The sequence below is a fragment of the Gallinula chloropus genome, assembly GCF_964237585.1.
Source record: "Gallinula chloropus genome assembly, chromosome: 2".
NCBI lineage: Eukaryota > Metazoa > Chordata > Aves > Gruiformes > Rallidae > Gallinula > Gallinula chloropus.
This window is the reverse complement of record NC_140086.1, coordinates 113,267,132-113,288,310: the sequence shown is the minus strand read 5'-3', so window position 1 is coordinate 113,288,310 and position 21,179 is coordinate 113,267,132. Positions and strand designations below refer to the sequence as shown.

At 41.0% G+C, this 21,179-nt stretch overlaps 1 protein-coding gene across 1 annotated transcript in view; it reads right to left on the bottom strand.

The window, feature by feature from the left end:
- Nucleotides 1–21,179, bottom strand: part of EPDR1 (ependymin related 1) — a 33,056-nt gene that overhangs the window by 2,641 nt on the left and 9,236 nt on the right. The window contains exon 2 of the mRNA XM_084279859.1: nucleotides 2,842–3,050. Within this exon, the coding sequence (XP_084135985.1) occupies nucleotides 2,842–3,050 (209 nt within the window). The remainder of the gene's footprint in view (nucleotides 1–2,841; nucleotides 3,051–21,179) is intronic.

The following is a 21,179-nucleotide window of genomic DNA, read 5'->3' as shown; positions in this document are numbered from 1 at the left end:
TACACCTCTACTGAAGGACCATCACTCCAGCTGTGCTCTGCACAAGTCTGATTTTTCTCATGCCTCATCCGACTTCCATGTCAGCACTCACTCAGTTCACCTGTAAAACAATCAAATGCTCTGTGTTCCCAGAAGGCAAATTTTGGTGCCACCAGCTTGGGTAGCATGGGGACATTTCACCTTACACCTTGTTCTCAACAAGTTGAAAGGTGTGATTATCGAGAACCTGTGGTCCATTTCACCGTGTTGGCCCTCAACACAGCCTTTGACACTCCAAAACACATGGTCCCCCCAACTATGCAAGACATCGAATTCCCTCCTGTGCACAGGAAGTTCTGCAGTCACCTACCCAAGGAAGCAGTTGTCCTCTGCTGTGCTGGGGACTCCTCTGCACCAGAATTGAGAGCTGTAGCATCTTGCTTCCACAGCTTTTTAATCTTAACTGTCATTCTTACACTGATAATATTCACCAGACCTTTAATCCAAATAAACATGACCTTGCTTCATCTTTTTCCATCTTACTGTCTCAAGCACAGAGGGTTTGTCTCCTTAGAAGAACATTCCCAAATACAACTCCAGTGCCTCCATCTCTTCTTTTAGCTCATTCCTTCTGTTTGCCATCATCTATTTGTATCTTTATTATCATGTTATTAAATTTATATTCCTCTCAAACATTTCTACAGTTTGTTAATTATTTTGGGACTGCACTCAATGCTGATCTCCTCCACATATATGATGTAGCAAGTTTGTCTCTTTTTTTAAATTTATTTAATTCCTCTCAGAGGTGTTCCCTCAGTCTCTTTCACCCTCATCCTCAGCCATCACTTCTACTTTCACCACTATGCTACTCCTGTAGTCAAACCCATCGATGTGGTTTCCTTTGAATATCCTTCCCTTTCAAATTGCTTTTATTAACCCCCTGCACCTCTTCTGTGATCTTTCTTTACCCCTTCCATTGTACACCACTTCCTCCAGTTGCTTTACGTATTCCAAATCTCTTGATAGCAGAAACTCATGAGGTTAAAATAGAGAAATACCTACTGTGATGATCATAGAATCATAGAATTGTAGGGGTTGGAAGGGACCTGGAGAGATCATCGGGTGCAACCCCCCTGCCAAAGCAGCTCCCTAGGACATATCACTCAGATAGGCGTCCAGGCGGGTCTTGAATATCTCCAGAGAAGGAGACTCCACCACTTCCCTGGGCAGCCTGTCCCAGGGCTCTGTCACCCTCTCTGTGAAAAAGTTTTTCCTCATGTTGGTGCAGAACTTCCTGTGCTCCAACTTGCAGCCATTGCCCCTTGTCCTGTCTTCACAGAAAAATAAAATGATAAATCAGTTCCTCTGAGGGATACCTGTAACTTTTTTTTTGCAGTCCCAAGGAGGCTTATTTTCTTTTGCTCAGCAGCAATCAAACGCACTTATTCTCTGCCCTTCGGGTATTGGGTCATTCACTGTACCACAATCACATTATCAGAAATAGATAAGCTGTGACATGGGACACACATACACCATCTAAAGAAAGGGTGGTAAGCTGAGTAACATTTGAACCAGGATACCCAAATATATCAAAAACCATTCTGACCTCAACGAGTTCAATTCTGAGTATCCAGGAAAGCAGGCTTCTTTTCCTCAACAAGTCTTTTTGAACAAAAAAATAAGGTAAAATAGGATGCTACCAAGGAAGCCTGCATCTCTAGTGAAAATGCCATTATTTTAACAGAAATATAGTTTGTAGAATCACAGCCAATATTATCTGAAAGGTGGATGGGTAGACAACTTTAAGACATTACATTTATGAATGGCCATACAGAAAAGCACTGGAGATACAAAATGCTACAGGATAAAAATCACACATCATTAACTGAATGTATCTGGATATTAAGTTCCACAGAAGTTCCAAAAATACCGGATCTGAAAAAACCAAAATTCTTGGAGTAAGTGATAATTTGCCACTTGTAGAATACCAGAAGATATATCGACCTAGTTACAGAGGTCTAACAATCTTATCCTTCATTTTCTACTTCATTCTTTTTACTTTTATTCAAGAAAGAAGTATTTTCCTCTGGCTAAAAACTCAGGTTCATAACCAGCCTATATATTAGGTGTCTATAAGCATAAGTATTGCATTAGATGAATAACACCATAAATTTAATGGGGGCTTTAAAATTATTTTTATAGTTGTCTGGGTCATCAGTAAATCATAGACAAAATTGAAGCCAATGTGCTAATAAACTGCTACACATCCAGACCTAACATACCATACCTTGGAAAATTCAGCCTACTTTCTTTTATGATGCAGGTGTTCAGCTGCCAAGTGCAAGACTAAGCCTTGCAAGCAGATGTTTCTTATTTGTGTAACGGGTAACAAAACTTACGTGTGTATTAAAGATAACCATTCCTGCAGAACCATGGGTATATTCTATGATAATATTTGATAGTAGTGTGTAAGCACACAATGACACCAGCTTTGTTTCTATTATGCACACTCTAGTTTGAGCGTGCCCCTAGTTATATTACCAGTTCTTCTCTGGACAAATTTTGAATACAGGCTGCTGGATTCAGGTCCCAAATGATGCTGTTCCATGCCAAAATCTGTATGATAGGAACTAAAATGCAATCAGGTTTCCTGAAGATATTTGATCCTGCTGAGATATGAAATGTTTTCTTAATAAAATGCATTCATAATAAAATGATATGCTGTGCACAGGGCATATTTGATATTTCTTCCATCAAACTTTATAGATACAGAAAGCTGGGGTGAAACGTGAATAGTTTTATTCTTCCCTGGGTAGCAGAGACAATGATTATTATTAAGATGAAATAAAAGCATGCACATACATTTCCTGGCTGGTTTTCTGTCAGACCATTCCTGTACCATAATTTCGTCTCCAGGTCCCCCAATATAGTACTGATCTTCGTAAGTTGAATTGGCAGGAATATCGTATGGATCCCATGGCTCTGTCAGAGCAATCTTCGAGCAAAGCTTTGTGACTTGTTCAATCTGAAACATCACCGCATCCTTATAGAGCAATATATACTCAAAGAATCTGAAACATTAAAAAAAAAAACCCCAGTCAGCATATATAGTCTTTTTCTATACTAAACAAGGAGCACTGCTGATAAGTAAGCTTGCCTTTGACGTCCCAGTATAGGCCCATTTTCACTTCCAATAAACTTTGCCAAACTTTGAGAAAGGCTAACCAGTTGGGCTGAAATTTCCCATGCTGAAAGTTTGTCTCAGATGATTCTTTCCAAAATAAATAAATCAGGCTGAACCGGTTCAGCCATTTCTGAGAACAACAGAGAAACTTTTCTGAGAACAACTGAGAGGAAAACATGTTGTTATTCCTAGTTTTGGTTTGTTTTTTAATAACTGTTTGATTAAAAAGCTCTAGTGCTTCCATGTTATGGAGAAAGGACTTCAAATTTGGCAGGGGGAAAGTTTTTTATTAAAAAGTGCCCAGATTTGGCTAAGTTATAAGCCTTTGAAAATAATCTGCTCACACAGACTGGATAGATTCGATTCCCCATGAATGTGGTAGAGCCTTTCTCTGTGCTGGCCAGATGTGGTATCTGCCAGCCTCGCTAACACTCCTCCATCAAAACACATGTAGCTCAGCGGGACATGCCAATGAAGGGGAAAGTACGAGGTCCAAAGTGCAGAACTGAGAGATTCTCCCTCCTAATGGCAAAGTTTCTCTCTGGAAGCCACCAGGCTTGACGAAGTAGTGAAAGGAAAAAGCAGAGGAGCAAAGCAGTAAGGCAGAGATAAGGAGAGGTGTGGAGATCAATGAGCTGGAGAGGCCAGAAGGTGAGGTCAACAAAATGGATAATTGGTAAGGATTTAAAAGCAATCTTCTGTAGAATATGAAGTTACCAAGCCCCGCTCTGAGGAGAGATGAAAAACCTCTTCATGGACATTTTTTCATCTAGTTACTAGTTCTAGTAGTTGGGTCTGCCACAAACACTGTGACTTTGCTTCCAGACCTAGAAAAAGAAGGTGGTGTGATCCTCAACCTTTTAACTGGGGAGTGAAACAGAGAGAAATTGAAATCAAAATTATCAGAAGTATCAGTTGATTTTGAATGTGCAAATAGAAGCACCAGAGGCCTAACTTCTCCAGTGTGCATAGCATTGTTAATTAGATGATGAGTTGTTCAAAGCACAACTCAAAGCATCCTCATTTGTGCTCTGCTCTTATTGCAAAGGAGAGCCAGAAGTCACTCTCTAAGCCCCCCAAAACTGTGCACTCATTATTAGAGGCTTTCTGTGACCATCTCAGCTCAAGTATTTAGCTACAGTCTGCTGTTATGCAGTGACTCTAGAGAAAAGGAAGAAATGGTATTAATTCCCTCAAACAGCTTCCTCTTGCTCATGTGTAATAGTGCCTTTTTCCACCCGTACTTCTTTCCTCCATTCATGATGCAGCCTCCATTTCCTGAAAAAGAGTAATAATAATGGCTTGGGTGTCCTTTGGGCAGTGGCATCTTCCACTTCACAACCCTGATGCTAGCCCCCCTAATAGCATTCATCCTGTGCTGTCAGCATGACAGGATGTTGATGTAAAACAGTTCACAGTCCACATTAATTGAAGAGAGGACATGCAACAGCAAAAGGGGGCCTTCACTGTGGTATTTCCCAACTCCTGCAGTCTTTCCTTTCTTTTGGGGAGGACGTAAAGTTTACGTACCTTACGGCTAACAATGAAGCAATTTACAGTTTTAATTGTTGCACTATACAACTGCCCCATCAGACAGGAATCACTTCACCCACCTCTGACACAGAGGCATTTCAAGGTTGCATTATGAGAAGAGCCTAACCACGATTAAAAGCACCTGAGTAATGTTCCCACCACTTCTTGAGAGGATCATTTTATCCAGCATGTGTGGAAGACACAGGCAGGCTAAATGGTGTTAGCCATACTGCACGGTGACAAAGAACGTAAAAGGGGATAAGGAGGTTGATGTGAGGTTAAGCTGGGGCATACCTCTCATCCACAGCCTTGCACGACATGGGGGGTAGCGGTAATCCCACTTTCCATGAGGAAGTCAGTCACCGGGAACTTCTCACACCTTAACAAGGCTCACACAGAGGCTGACAAACCACAAGGTGGTCTAAGACCTTCCCCATGGTAAATGGTTCTGCAGCCCGTATCTTAAAATATTCCTGCTTTTGTGATGACTCGTAGCAACCTGAACTCGCACAATGTTTTCTTAGTCAAAGGCAATGTCTCCCCAGTCACGTTATGCTACTGAATAATTCAGTATAGATAAATGGGTTCCTTATGTAAACCCAAGCCTGTGGCCACACAGGGACATACATGACTTCTATATCACACTCTGTCCAGAGAACATACTCACAGGAACACTAAAATACACTTATTTATGTGTTCGCAACCAGGCTGTAATGACTTGACTACTGTTAAACTGGCTGCCCAGCAGCCCTCATACAAGTGGGATGGGGAATGCCCTATGGATGAGTCTATCAACGTGTCTGAGTGATGATATAGTCATTTTGTGAAACAACAAACACCCCCCAAAATTGCTTTGCACATAAATTTTATGTGCATTTTTAGCTATAATTTTTTCACATTTTCCTTTCCATTATAAATTATTCCATGGAATAAACACCTTTTGTTCTAAATTTGGTAACCTGAATTGCTGCCATTGCATGAGGGACATGTGGCAACTTTAGCCAAGTGAAACAGTCATCCAGACTTCAATCTGACAAAGGCATGTATTTAACTTTCAGCAGATATCCACTGTGACTTCACAGCCTACATTGTTCCTTCTGGGAGAGGCAGAGCGAACACACGTGGAACTGGCACCAGTCACACCACCTGATGCACTACTGGGATGAACTCAGCAGCTACTCTGGCATGGACATGAGATGAGAACTGCAGAGTGTGGCTCTACTTGCTGTGCATGGGTAGGCAGTGAACGTGATTTACACTGTTGGTACTCAACCTGGATGTACCTTACATCCAGGTTTTAAAGAGAACTGCTCCTGTGTGTGTCCTGGAAATGGCAAGAGCAGAAGCCCAAGATTACAAAGGTTCTGAGTTTAACTGCATATGAAAGATGAATGGCTAAGTTGTTGTTTTACAAAGAGAACTACTTGCCAGCCAAAATTAATAACAAAATGTGTATGAATATAAAAATGACAATCTAGCATATTTTAAAGTAAAATATTTTAAAATAATTTCCTCTTTTTTTTTTTTTTTACCAGCCAAGTCGTAAGTACACTGCCTCTATTTGGTTTAGGTGCCTAAGATTTCATAGGCTGCTTGAGGGGAAACACAAAGTCCTGAAAATAGGTCTTGGCAAAGAAATAGAAGAGGAAATGATTTTTAATTAGTTTGTTTTTTTCAGGAGAAGTAGCTTGTGCCCACCCCTAATACTGTTTTTATAATAATTTTACTTCTTAAACTGTAATTTCAAGAAAGCCCCAACCTGTTCAGTGGGCACTTTCAAACAAATTTGGAGAAGTTACTTGGACAAGTTATCCTATTTGACTGACTGAGATGATTTTCCTTCCTTTTCTATCATCTTTATCCTACCATGTCCTATGCCTCACACCCTTTGCACACCATGCCCTTAAAGAGACTCTCCCATGCTGCTTAATACTCCCTTTGTCTGTGCCCGAAAATGGATAAATTCCAACACATAAAGACACACACATTTTTTGCTCCTATGCTTTAAAGAATTTCTTAACACTGGACCACATCCTGCACAAATAATTCCATTGATTTTGCTGGCAGTAGCCACGTCAGACAGGTGGGTTACATGTTCTGTTCAATACTCCCTTCTCCCAGCCTAAGGGAAGTTATTTTTCCAAATAAGAGACTGTCTGAATTCAATGCAAGGGCTCAATACTGTGCTCACACGATCACAAGGCAAAGTGCCTGGCGCTGAGGACGTGTTGCGAAGAGCGGGTGCACACCCAAGTTTCATCCTGCCTTGGAGATTCCTCCTGAAATTTGGGGAGATAGTTAGAGGTACCTCTCAGAAGATGGCCTAGGGAACAGAGACACACGCTTGGACCCTCAGAAATGGTGAAACAAATAAAATTATCTAATGACTCATCTCATGAATGGAGACCACACTTGGAATATCGTATCCAGTTCTGGGCCTCTCAGACATAGAACTCCTTGAAAGAGTCCAGTGCAGGGCCGCCAAGATGATTAAGGGAGTGGAACACTTTCCTTATGAGGAAAGGCTGAGGGAGCTGGGCCTCTTTAGCTTGGAGAGAGGAGACTGAGTGGTGACCTGATTAATGTTTGTAAAATCTGTAAAGGGTGAGAGTCAGAAGGATGGACCCAGGTTCTTCGCAGCAATGGCCAGCGGTAGGACAAGGGGCAATGGGGGCAAGCTGGAGCACAGGAAGTTCCATGTGAATATAAGGAGAAACTTCTTCACAGTGAAGGTGACAGAGCACTGGAACAGGCTGCCCAGAGAGGTTGTGGACTTTTCTTCTCTGAAGACATTCAAAACCTGCCTGGATGCGTTCCTGTGTGATTTAATCTAGGTGATCCTGCTCTGGCAGGGGTGGTTGGACTAGATGGTCTTTTGAGGTCGCTTCCAACTCCTAACATTCTGTGATTCTGTGATTATTGTTCTGGGTGTTATGAATTCCATTCCAAACAATCAATTATTTTCTAATATTTGTCAGTAAAAAAGCCATTAGACTCCAGACCGTGCCACCATCTCTGTTTCAGGTACTCAGTCTGCACCATGTCCTGCCCAAAAGTGCCCTATGCTGAGGTCCCTCTAAACTGCCCATCCTAAAGTATGCTAGCCTGCCTGTCACCTAACACATCTGCGTAAGTCCCAGAGTTTACTTCTGCACTTCTGAGGGCTTCCTCACAAGTGTCCAAGCTAGAAGGAAGGAGCTGCTTGCTGTCCCATTGACTCAGAGGAGGAGGGGTGCTGGCAGTGAGATGCCAAGGCCCGCGTGATGTATTGAAGCACATCAGACAAGGTCGTTTACTAGAGAGAAACAAAATAATGGTCTGAGGCTGAGACTGGGTAAAAGAAATTCCTTGTGTGCTAAATCTGGCTCTGCATCATTTCACTCTGTGGCTTTGGACAAGTAACTTAAGAGTACTGGAGCCTTTTCTTGTTATTTACTTTTTGATTGCTGTAGCACTGAATAGACACAAATCAAGGATCAAGAAGCAGTTGTGTGAGGCACTGCATTAACAAAAAACAAACCCACAGTTCCTGCCCCCAAAAACAACGGAACAACGGTTCTTGTAAAACAGACTTTCCTTTCCTGCAAAGAAAGACATATGGGGTTTCATGCATCCAGGGCTTTAATCTGTCGACTCGGTTTTCCCAGCTGCAGCTATTGTATCCTTAAAACTCCCACTTGCCTTAGCCAGGACTCATATTACCTAGTAATTATTATAAAGCAATTGAAAAATGAAAGCAAAATTTTATGTACGATTTGTATCAGAGAGATTGTATTACTCAGCAGGGAACAGCATTTGATATTTAAGATATCAAGTTGAGGTCGCTGCAGTTATTCCAAAGCTAACTTTGCTTTGCCTTTGGAGATAGCTGAAAGCTTGAAACATCTGTCTGCCTTTGTGCTATTACTTCTTCACTGGCTCTGTTGGTAAAAAGGCATTTTTAAACATTGTGAAAGGAGTTAGAAACACTTTTAACCAGATGAACTTTTTGATATTCACAAAGAATACCACAAAGAAATTCTCTCTTCTGGTGTGTGTGGACAGGTACATCCAAATATGTAATTCTTGAGTTATCTTGTATCCTCTTGACTATATTCCCCAGAAAATTTTCATGACAATACCACTGTTTTTTACACGTTTCTTATTGAAAGCTGGAAGAATGGGAACCTTTACTAGAAGGATGACTGCAAAACCTCATCTTCTCAGCTCTTCAGATTAAGAACGTTTTCAAGGGAGCGAGGCTGCCAAGCAGACACACAGACAGTTGATAAACACTCATCAGGTCAAGAACATTCATCTGCTTTTGGAAAGCTCTGGTGAGCTCATTTCAGAGCTAAGAAGCATTAGTTTTTCAGTATATTTCTGGGAAATCCTTTCCTCTTTCCCATGGAGTTTTCGGTAATTCCAGACTCGTGTTTTTCTTCTGGTGTATGAGACCTCAACAACAACAGTAATTTACCATATTTGATCTCACATGTTTGGCAGTGGTGCTGGACTATGGTATATTGTACAAATACAGCATTGTGCAAATACATGTGACAGAAAATGTAATCTGATATTGTGTAAAAGCAGTACTTTTTCAGTCTGACTTAAATCACTCACAGATTGTAAAGGCCTTTTTTTTTTATTCAAGGCAACAAAGCCCCCTGTATCAGGTATCTAATTAGCAAGGTATATGAGGAACTTTAACAGCACTACCAGCTTCCAAAGCAGAGAGAATTAGACATTTTAAGTTCTGTTAATTATGAAGTTTGCATAGAAAGAAAACCTAGTCAAAGCCTCACCAACTAAAGGATGACACATTTTTTGTGACTTTAATTACAAAACTCAATAAAAAATTATGCAATGTCTTATTCTTTTATTTTTTTCCCCATAAATTAGATTAGTTACTTTGGCAAATGCTAAGGGAAATTACATTCTTTAGAAAGGGTGCTGTTTCCCTTGCTGTCCTTTTTTTGACTATTTGACAGTCCATAATAATCAGTCTGATCCACCAAGTTGCACCCCTGAGAACAATGCATTCTAATTGAAGTTGCAACTTAGGAAAACAACAAAGTCTTGTGTTTAAGGGAATCATGTCTTGCAAGGGGCTCAAAGATGCACTTCCCTTAATGCAGAGCATCCGTGTGTTTCCCTAACTAATGGAATAATTCGTGAATTGGAGCTATCAGTAGACAGTGGCACAGCTCAAAAGGAAAGGAATGGAAGATGTACCTAGAATACCATAATGCTGTGTCCAACACAGCAATGGAATCACCACCTAGGCAATATGGTATGTACCAGTCAAGCCATATGATATCAAAATACACTTGAGGTGGGAGATTATTTTCCTGTTCTGGGTGTTTTTAAAAAGTCTAGTACCGCAAGGTCTTGCTTTCCTGACTAGGTTAATAATAATAAAGGTTACTGGAAAATTCCATCAGGGCTTAGAGGAGACCAAAAAGAATGAAGGCGGACAGGATTTGCCTCTCAATATACACCAAAGACCTTAGGAAGGACAAAAAGATAAGGAGGGAAATTACATAAGTACATTAACATTTATTTATTTTACTACATTTTTCATCCTCTTTGTCTTGTGTACAGAAGGGAAGTAAATGGTTCAGTTGAATGAGTGGATTCTCAAAAATGAGACATGGGAATGCTCTTCCGAGTCTGCAATTATATTAAGGCACCCTATGAGTTCAGAAAAATGTTAACAAAAAGGAAGCAGAAATTTAATATGGAGAGAGCACCAATGATTGAGAGCATCTCCAGAAAGAAAATGCAAAGCAATAAAGAAAAAAAAATTAAAAAGAAGACATACCTGTGTTCCTGTTTTTAATTTTAACTCCAGTTGTCACATTTATCTGGAGTTTTCACCCCCTCCTCTGAATCAGGCTCAGAGACAGGATATTAACTTGGATCTTAGCTCTGCCTCAATATGATAACACCTGTTTTGCACATCAGAAAGGCATAGTAAATTGAGGACCCTAAACATGAATATCTAAAACAACCTTTCTCTTTCAAGTGCTTACTTTGGAATAAAAGTATGATTAAAGCAACCACCAATATGTCATCTAGGAATTGTCACTGCAGCTTCTTACAGACTTTAATTTCTGTGTATAATCACAGGATCTTCAGATACCATGGATAAGGGCTACGTTAAATTCAGGAGAGCTATCTTGCTCTACACTGAGACAGTAAATCCCATCACACATCTACTTGGCCAGTTAGCTGCTTTTCCGTATGCATTCCTGTATAGCAAGTAATCACGACGAAGCTGGAGGAACAGATTGACCTTTGGAACAGATGGGGAGTAGGTCCCTATTCTGATAGAGCAAAATCCCTTTCACGATGGAATATTCCCTGGAAAAATTTGTGAGGATACGTGCTTGTACCATATTTCTGCCCAAAGACGTAATGATTTCCACCTTCCAACTGCAATGATTTCCTTAAGAGGGATGATTCAGGTCTTTCAGATATCTGTCCGACAAAAAGTGAAAAACTGTAGGTCTGTTTTCAAGGGAGTTTGGGAGTCAGGCCAGCTAGGGTAATCAGAAAACACAGTCTGAAAGCTAAGTACACTTTTAGCTTTCTAACATCTTTATCCAAACACCTGAGTATAGCTTATTTTTAAATAAATTTTGTGAAAGATGGAGATTCACTTCCCTAGAAATAAATGCAACCCGAGGTCCTGGCACTGCATTTCATTCTTCCTCCCCACCTCCAGTGTAAAAATAACTTCTTCAGTTCATCCAGCAGTCTGCACAGGTCTTTTTTCTTCTTCCTCCAGCAGCTACCATCGCAAGTAACACTGTTTGCTGAATGCATAAATTAGTGACTGGATTCAAACAGAAAGTGTTGGTGAGTTAAAAGTCCAGGTCGACCTAAGCAGAAGAACAGAACTTCAGAGAACAGAACTGTGAGAAAAAATATCATTAGGGACAAATGCTAATTGCTCCATGGTTATAAACCAAATGGCATTTTGAACACATACCCATCAAGATATGACACAGTACACAGGCATCATTTAGAAAGGCAAGTTTACAGTTCTGGGACAACTAGGGAGGTCACTTATTTTGTTCTCCTTAGCCCTGATGAGGTCAGAACGGTAACGCTGTTCCTGCTCTTGAAAGCATAGATTGCCACTTTTCAGGGAACAGGTAAACACACTGGATATAGTCCAGAGACCAGCAAGAATGGTGTGATGTTTAAGGAACAGGACCTATGAAGAAACTGGGCGTGTTTAGTATACCAAAGGAAAAGTGAGGTAGGACACATGATAAGCCCCCTGGTATATAAAAACCTAAAAAAGAATACCAGTTGGTGTCTGTGTTACCTGAAGGTAGCATTGGAAGAAAACTGAATCACTTTCAGCAAGCAGGGTTTAAGTGAGATCCTCTGAAAACGTTGGTATGTACAAGTGCTGCAGGATTCCTTGGACTCTTCTTAAGCTCCAGCTTTTACAAGAACCGATAACAAAACCAAGTGTTACAGACACCCCAAATACATCTTTGCTTCTCTGGGATGGAGGAACAGGTTATATGGCAGCTCAGGGACCTTCCCAGCCTTACATATAGGTGCTCAGAGAATATCAATGACTGCTCATCTCTTCTGGTAGCAGACAAGCTTAATCAGCTGGTCCTGATTTACCAGTTCTACGATTTGGATCCTTGACATTGCTACCTGCCCAAAGGTGTTGAACAACCTTAGGGGATGACTTTCTGAGACCTCTCAGAAGCAATGGTTGCAACTGTGCATCCTTTCTGAGGAGTCTCAGAAAAGGGCTGGGCCTCCGTCTTCCTTCCTTCACACAGGGAGCATGGGATGGTGCTTTCTCCTGCACACTGACGATTCTCAGCTCTGTTGCTTTTTACAGTTAACCCTAATTACACCATCACATTGCTTTATGTGACTGAACAGATAGGACAAGGGGAAATGACACAAAGCTGTGCCAGGCCAGGTTCAGATTAGATGTTAGAAAAAATTTTTCACTGGAAGAGTTGTCAGGGCCCGGAACAGGCTGCCCAGGGAGGGGGTTGAGTCACCATCCCTGGATGTGTTTAAAAAAAGGGTAGATCAGGTACTTAGAGATACGGTTTAGCATAGGACGGGAACAGTTGGACTTGATGATTTAAAGGTCTTTTCCAGCCTTGTGATTCTGTGATTCCGTGAATGAGTTAAAGACAAATATTGTCAAATATCAGGACCATGGAGATAAGATTCAAATGATACATGCTGAGTATTTAAAGAGAATAATGGTTGAACTATCTGTTAATACTGCCCTTCATAAAACTGTCTTTTTTGTTCCTCTATTGAGTTACTGTGCTTTTTGTTATTACAACTGTCTTGTGACCCACAACTTCTCTGCCTTTTGTGGAGGATTTTCAGCAGCCACTGCACATATACTACTCATGGGAATCCTCCGTAAGCAACATCCATGGTGCATCACAAGATACTGGCAGACCTCAGTATGTTCTTAAAAATCAGCTGGGCTGCAAATACATAAATAATCACTAGATGATGAATATGAGCTTCAGAAGCTTTATCTTCCAATTACAAAGTACTTGCTTTAGAGTACACATCGGTGTATTTGATGCAGAACCACTTCACAGATTATCTGTCAGTCCATCACAGAAACAACAGTTGCTGAAGACATAGCAATCAGCTAAAATAAGCATGGCTTAGAATGCATTTCTATTTTTAAGAATGTTTATACCCATTTTAATTGTATTAAAAACCTGACACACTTATTTTTCATTCAAGGACAGTTCTAAGAAGTAGTAGCAAGGAGGGCAAGACCTGTAAATAATATTGGTATAATTATACTGCACTGGCACAGCTGAAAGTTTTCCATTACTCAGGGAAAGGTCAGTAGACCTATTGAACATGTTTAGACTACCCATGCTGCTTAAAACATGACAGAAATAGCTTTACCATTTAGCATGACACAAATACAAGCTGAAGCCTTTACCAAATAGGTATGCCTAATTTGGGGGTGTTTTTCTGACAGAGCCCAGTGCCATAGATACACTGCCAGGGAGATGTAGTTTTCTCTGAGCTTTTCTTAATTAACATGAATTCAGAATTTTGGTACATGTCAAAATTACTTTACTTTACCATTCCCATAAGCCTAACAAATATGAAAATAACACTTGTTTTTTAAAGTACAAATGACTATTTCAAATCTAGTCTCATGTATGCCTATTAAAGCTTTTTGGTGTTTTAATTGTGTGACTTTATACATTTCATGGGCCAGACTTTCAAAACTGACCAGTGATTTTGAACAGCTTCCTATTTTGGATGTTCAACATGAAGACACTTGAAAAGGGCAAATTTTCAGAGGGACGGTATTCAGTATTTTCTAAAACTCCATGTGCCAGTGTAACCACTACAGAATCAAGGTGCCCAATGTTACAAAATACTTTTTTTTTTTTCTATTCAAAGACTGCATAAGAAACTTCTGAATTCTCTTCCCCAGAGAAGTGCATCAGCAGAAATCACTTTTCTGCCCATCAGATTTTCCCTCCCATCTCTCATGTTTCCCCTGGCTGTCAAGAGACAATTGCTCTTTCCACATCGTAACAGCAGATCCTCATGTAACTGCCACTGTTTACAATTTCCATCCACCAGCTATGTAATTAGAGATAAATCTGGCTGTACAACTCCTTCTTCAAAATTCTACATTAACCTGACCCAAAGCCCTGTGACAGGACCAAAAAAGTTTCACTGATTTTTACAGATGTTTTACAGGTGTTTCTAAGCTGTTCTATTTAGAAGGTAAAGAAAAAAAAGGCTGAAAAATGTTTAAAACCTAACATAACTATCAACTTATCTTGAACAGGCAATCTGAGGAGATAATGGAAGGCAAATGTAACATATTTTATTCACTCTCAACTCCCCAAAATGTATTTCCACAAGTTTAAGCTGACTTTCTGGCTTTTGTGATATTTCTCATTTTCTTCTTTACTGTGTTCTGGACCTTGACTTTGGGCAAAACAATTAATATCTTTATAGACTTAACTACAAACATTTAAATTGTATGAAACATCTTTTTGCCACACACACACGCACACCCTTTGTAGCCTTTTTTATGTAGTCATTTGCTACAGCTAACTTCACAAAAATCCTACAACTCCGAGAGTATGGAAACTCAGAAAAAAGATTAATTCACTTATGGGAAATCTTTGCAGCTTTTCCATTTATCCATCTGCTTTCTGGTCTGCTGTACCTCTTGGGGAACTTGCTGTCCCAGGTTGTCTGCACTGCGTTAACCCTGTAGTTGGACTCAATTAGGAATTAGGAAAATTATTTCTGAGGCAGGGAGCAAAAATCCCAGCATGGGTCAGCCCTTACCAGCAGAGCCAGCCGCCCTCTATCAGGACCACTGGAATGCTGCTGAAGCAACCAGGAGAAACAGAAGATGGACAAGGCCTTCAGCGGCAACACAGAAGCCACACGCTGTCGCTGCATGCCCTGGCCTTCTGCACAGCAGGTGTATCTCAGAGGTGTAGTAGCTGGAGGCTGCTATGATCAGTGCTCACAAAGCTTCACTTCTACACATGCTGCTTCAGAACAGGCAGCTTGGGCTTATGATTTAAGCAGATTTTTGTCTTTATACTTAATGCTTGTTCATACACTGTACTGACTTCCTGGCAAGCACCATGCACATACTGCAATGATGACATGTTCTCCCTCTTTTCTTAGTATTTTAAGCGACATCTTCAAAACCAACAAAATGATCTATGGAATTTTACAGCCTAAAACTGCATGCAAATACTTGGGGAGGATAAATTATGGAGACCAGAGTGATTATAATTGGGTGTGTAGCAAATGCAAACAGCACATAATTCATTAGGCTAACATGGAGAAGAATACTGGATATTTAAAGAACACTTCCATGATTAAAAAAAAAAATAATCCAAAGGACACTGAACACATTGAACAATGTTTATAGTTACTATTGCTAGAGTATATAAGCATCTCAGTTACAATACATGTCCTGCAGAGATGTAACACGACCTTTGTAACTGAATTTTTCCATTCTTTCAGAGGAGGGAAATCCAGAGAACCAAACTGTGTTTCAGATGTGTGCTAGATTCCCTAAACACAGTGAGAGAGGAGGTCCCACTTGACCCACCCTGGACTGATTTCTTTACTGTGCTCCAACCAAGCAGCTGTGGTACCTACATTGGGCAGTGCTGAGACACCAGCTTGTGCCTCCATGCCAATCTGTACATCACACTGACCTGGCTTGACTGTATTAGCACAATGATACGACGGGCTGGGTACCCTGGACATATCTGAATTACACCCAATTCTGCCTCCACCTTGGATGGCCAACTGTTTCCTACTTCACAAGACTAGGCCACTTGCATTAATGATTTAGGAATTTTAAACAACCCACCTAAGAGGTGTATACGTTGTGAGATCTCCTACTCTTAAAGGCAATGTAACTAACCAAAAATTAAAAGAAATATATCAATAGACCAAGAATACATACAATTATATTGCCAATCAGTATCTACATGCTTACATTTGGTTTTGGAGACAGGCAGCCCAGAAGATTACTTAAAAAACAATAAGCAAGTCTTTCATCTTCTGGTATGTTAGAGCAGTTAGACAGTTCCTTACACTTTCACTCTTCAATAATAAGGGGATAAACAAAATGCAAGGAAGGGATGTCTCACCTCTCACATCCTTATCTCCTTTTACTCTACCTAATTCTTTTTCCCCCTCTATACAAAAGTACAGGAGACGCTACATCTTCACACTTTATCGAGCATATTATCCAAATTTATCCCTTTCATTCTCTTCTGGGACAGACGGTAACAAACTAGTCTGGCCTTGCAAATCATGTGTGTTTCTGTGCACAGGTATTTAAAGAGAGACAGGGAGGTGTCCCAATCCCCAGATGCCACCACAGATAAGGAAAAAGAAATGTGTTTCTTCTACAGAAGATGTAGGCCAACAAATCTGGATCTAATTAAATAGTGATACATTAATTTGGGAACTAATTGTAATAAGAATTCCTCATCCTGTATGGAACTCTGCTTTCCAAATAATACACATCCTCTGAGAATTACCATAACTACATAGCATGAGTAAATTTTCCAGTGCTGGCTGCCTAAAAGTATGGCAGAATCATAAGTTTCCTGGCAAGAAAAGTATCCGAATATGATAAAACCACTGTTGCAAATGATATTAGGAGATACTGAAAGAATGAAAAATGAGATCTTTCTTTGCTGCGTTCACGGCATCAACTCTGTGCCTCATATGGGTTTTTGAAAGCCTTCAGCACTGACATGCACAAAAAAGCCCTTGGGAAGCTTTGGGAAGAATCTGTTCATTCCCCCTCAGAAAATAACTTCTGAAACAATAGGTATCGCTACAAACACCAGGTTTCCATGAAGACAGACTGATTCCAGAGAAATTCCCATCTGTTCAGGAGCTGAACATTATCTAGGTCTCACACCAGCTTTCCTGTGTAGGGTTTCACCAAAATAAATGGCAAATGCCAAGCAACATCATATTTTTAGGAACCCTCTTATCTACCAAACCATCTGATTTTTCAGATGAAGTAGCACACTCACCATGAATTCCCACGAAGAATTGACAGGAGACAGAAGTTTAAGCTTCCCAAGTGTGAAAGTACCAGAACTGACAGGGAAACAGATGGGGCCACATCAGAGATTGAAACCTCAGTAGAAAAGTCTTGTAAGTGGTTGTCCTCATTGCTATCTTACACTGTTGTTTTTTTTTCCTCTGCAACTGGGGCCAAACTCAGAATAAGAACTGGTCAGAACAAAGGCAGAAGTTTTTGTTCTTCATCCTGCTGGTAAATTGTGCCATCCTGTGACAGTGTTTTGAGGGGCTTTCTTTCATACCCCTTTAAAGACTGAAGAAAAAGCAAGTTGTTCTTACAGAAAAAAAAATAAAATCTGTTAAAAACCAGCGTGTTCCCAACAGACAACCTGGGATATTAGTTACAGATGTCATAAAACGTTTCCTGCTGTACTGCTAACTCCAGTAAAGCAGTTGACTGTGTGTTTTGAACATACAGTCAAAAACATGAAATAATATTTGGCAGTAGCTTTAAAGGGGCAGATTCTGAGGAGCACGTTACAGCACAACAAAATCAACAAGCACCAGTGAAACCATTTTTGGAATGAATTACTTGTGAACTATTCAACTGACCAAAAGGTAAATATGCAGAGCGCTATTACAATGTTATTTTTTAAGTGGAGTAAAGAGACAAGGTTCATCATAAGTAACCTTAATACGGGATGTTGCAATACATGTAGTAATTATGGTTTTCCACATTGTTTTGCTATCAGTCACAGTATCACATTTCATTAGGAACTGTCCTCAGGCTAAATAATACACATAGAAAATAAGATGTCCAGTAACTATGCAGTATTGCCTTCCAGTTGAGAAGGGTGAAATAATTTAATGGATTTAAAGATAAGCCACTTCTTGGATATTTCATATTAAAAGACAACTTCAACTGCAATGAAGAGATTGCCTTTGTTTTAACTTAGAAAGGAGCTAGAGCAAAATTATTTCAGCCTTCTAAGATCCAAATGAATACAGCAATCAAGATTTTACTGTGATTCTGGAATTCTAGAAATTTTATGTGCTTTTATACCTGTAGCTTTCAGATGGTGTTTTGGGGTATTTGGGTTGAACCAGTTATGTGTTTCTACATGTATTGCTATTAAGTTTTGAAATCTGTTTTGACTTTTCCTTCTTTTCTCTCTCCTCTTCTTTTCTCTCTCCTCTTCTCTCTCCTCTCCTCTTCTCTCTCCTCTCCTCTTCTCTCTCCTCTCCTCTCCTCTTCTCTCTCCTCTCCTCTTCTCTCTCCTCTCCTCTTCTCTCTCCTCTCCTCTTCTCTCTCCTCTCCTCTTCTCTCTCCTCTCCTCTTCTCTCTCCTCTCCTCTTCTCTCTCCTCTCCTCTTCTCTCTCCTCTCCTCTTCTCTCTCCTCTCCTCTCTCCTCTCCTCTCCTCTCCCCTCTCCTCTCCTCTCCCCTCTCCTCTCCTCTCCTCTCCTCTCCTCTCCTCTCCTCTCCTCTCCTCTCCTCTCCTCTCCTCTCCTCTCCTCTCCTCTCCTCTCCTCTCCTCTCCTCTCCTCTCCTCTCCTCTCCTCTCCTCTCCTCTCCTCTCCTCTCCTCTCCTCTCCTCTCCTCTCCTCTCCTCTCCTCTCCTCTCCTCTCCTCTCCTCTCCTCTCCTCTCCTCTCCTCTCCTCTCCTCTCCTCTCCTCTCCTCTCCTCTCCTCTCCTCTCCTCTCCTCTCCTCTCCTCTCCTCTCCTCTCCTCTCCTCTCCTCTCCTCTCCTCTCTCCTCTCCTCTCCCCTCTCCTCTCCTCTCCCCTCTCCTCTCCTCTCCTCTCCTCTCTCCTCTCCTCTCCTCTCTCCTCTCCTCTCCTCTCTCCTCTCCTCTTCTCTCTCCTCTCCTCTTCTCTCTCCTCTCCTCTTCCCTCTCCTCTCCTCTTCCCTCTCCTCTCCTCTCCTCTCCTCTCCTCTCCTCTCCTCTCCTCTCCTCTCCTCTCCTCTCCTCTCCTCTCCTCTCCTCTCCTCTCCTCTCCTCTCCTCTCCTCTCCTCTCCTAATATAGAAGGCAGACAGAGTTCCAGATTTAGAATAATTTGGTATCTATCAATGATATCTGATAATCCAGTTCTTCTTAATTGCCAAAATCTTGGAGGCCTTTTTGGTCAGACAGTAAATTAATAATGTCCCTAAATCACTCAACCCTGTGTTACTTTATACCCAAAAGAAATAAGCTATACATATGCAGTGCCATCCACACATACTACTGCTGACTATTCCACTACTCTTCCAATATGGCAGTAAATACCACTGACCCTCACCCACAGGGCAACTGACTGGGGTAATTTCCAACCTACGCATCCAGTCCCTTCTGCTCCTCCAACACGGACACAGGAGCAGCAACACAAGGGGATCCAAGTGCCAGGCAATTATTAAAGCAACAAGCAGCTATTCAGCAGGGAAAGGCAGAAGGCTGGATGGAAGTTCCCTCTGGGCTTCATTTGGCCCACAAAATATAGTCTGGATGATGCCAGAACAAAATGGTAAATTTCATAAGGAATGAAAGGGATAAAATCGGCTTTCATGGAATAAATAGCAAAGCAGCTCCTGAGACGTATGAAATCTTAACAGCCAAAGACTGAAAAATTGTAATAACTACAGTGAAAGCACTGTACAAAAAGAAAGTGCCCGCCAATTTAATCTTCTGATGCCAGAAATCCTGACAAATCATGAAAATCTGAAAACCAAATCTGAAAAAGCAAAAATATGGTCACTGCTAAGTCACAGGAACAGCCCTATTGACTGTGGGAATGTTGCTAATAAAATTCTCAGAATAAAAGGAAGAATTGCAAAAATTATTCTTATCTATTTTTCTGTGGTACAAGGGAAGCATCTTTTAGTAATTGAGTGGGACATAAGTGCAAATGTGTGCACGTAACCTTCAGTAGAGTGATTAAACTGATTCTCAAATAAACATTTGTCAAGGATCTGTATTTATAAAAGAATTTTTTAAGAAGTGCAAGTTCAGATGAAAACAAGTGATTCTTTCTTTCTTACTACCACCTGTCATAAGTTAGCTTTTGTACAAGGACAGTTATGCTGCTGTTGAAAAACCCTTAATTTACTCCTGGGTAAGAAAGTATAAAAGGCACCAACTCCGGAAATTAATGCACTACTGAAAACAAGGACTGTCTCACACGTTGAGCCTTCTGTAATTTTACACATGGGAACAAACTCCTGGCAGAGAATCCTGTCCTTGACCTGTGACTCTCGGGTATCAGAAAGTGACCATGATATAGGCAAAAAAGCTGTCCTCTGGAGCCTTGGGAGGACACAGTGTTTCCCTGTGGAATCTAAGATCTCTTGTCAACATACTCGCATCTCCCCCAGGGCCATGAAAATGAGGCAGTAAACAAAAACAGCTGAAAGAAACAGCTCTGCTTGGCAGAGATGAGGAGAAGTTTCACTGGCCAGTGGTACCTTCAGGTTATGCAATGCCATGCTGGGCATAATGCTGCTTATTCTAGAAGAGCCAAAATATTGCACAAGGTGGCCCTGTTCCACCCAGACATCACCCCCGCTTCCAGCATGCCAGACACTATACCATGCCTTAAAAACACATTAGAGAAGAAAATAATTTCCCCTTTGAGTTAAGAAGCGCAACAGGTAAAAAATACTTTGAGTGAACTCAGTGAGCTGCTGAGCAAGCAATTCCTTGCAAATCTACAGGGGAGGCCAAGCCAAAGGCAAGACAGCGATGAAGACCAAAATGAAAGTCAGGACTTGGATTGCTGTTGCTGCAGCTACACAGATCCACAGCCCAAACATCAGCAGCCAGATGGCCACAAGTCTGTTTCTCCAGAGAGCAGCCCCAGCACAACATGCATGGGAAGAGATTCCCTCCTCCAGTCCATGCACAGATCTGATGCCTAAAAACCTATCTTGAGAAGAAATCCT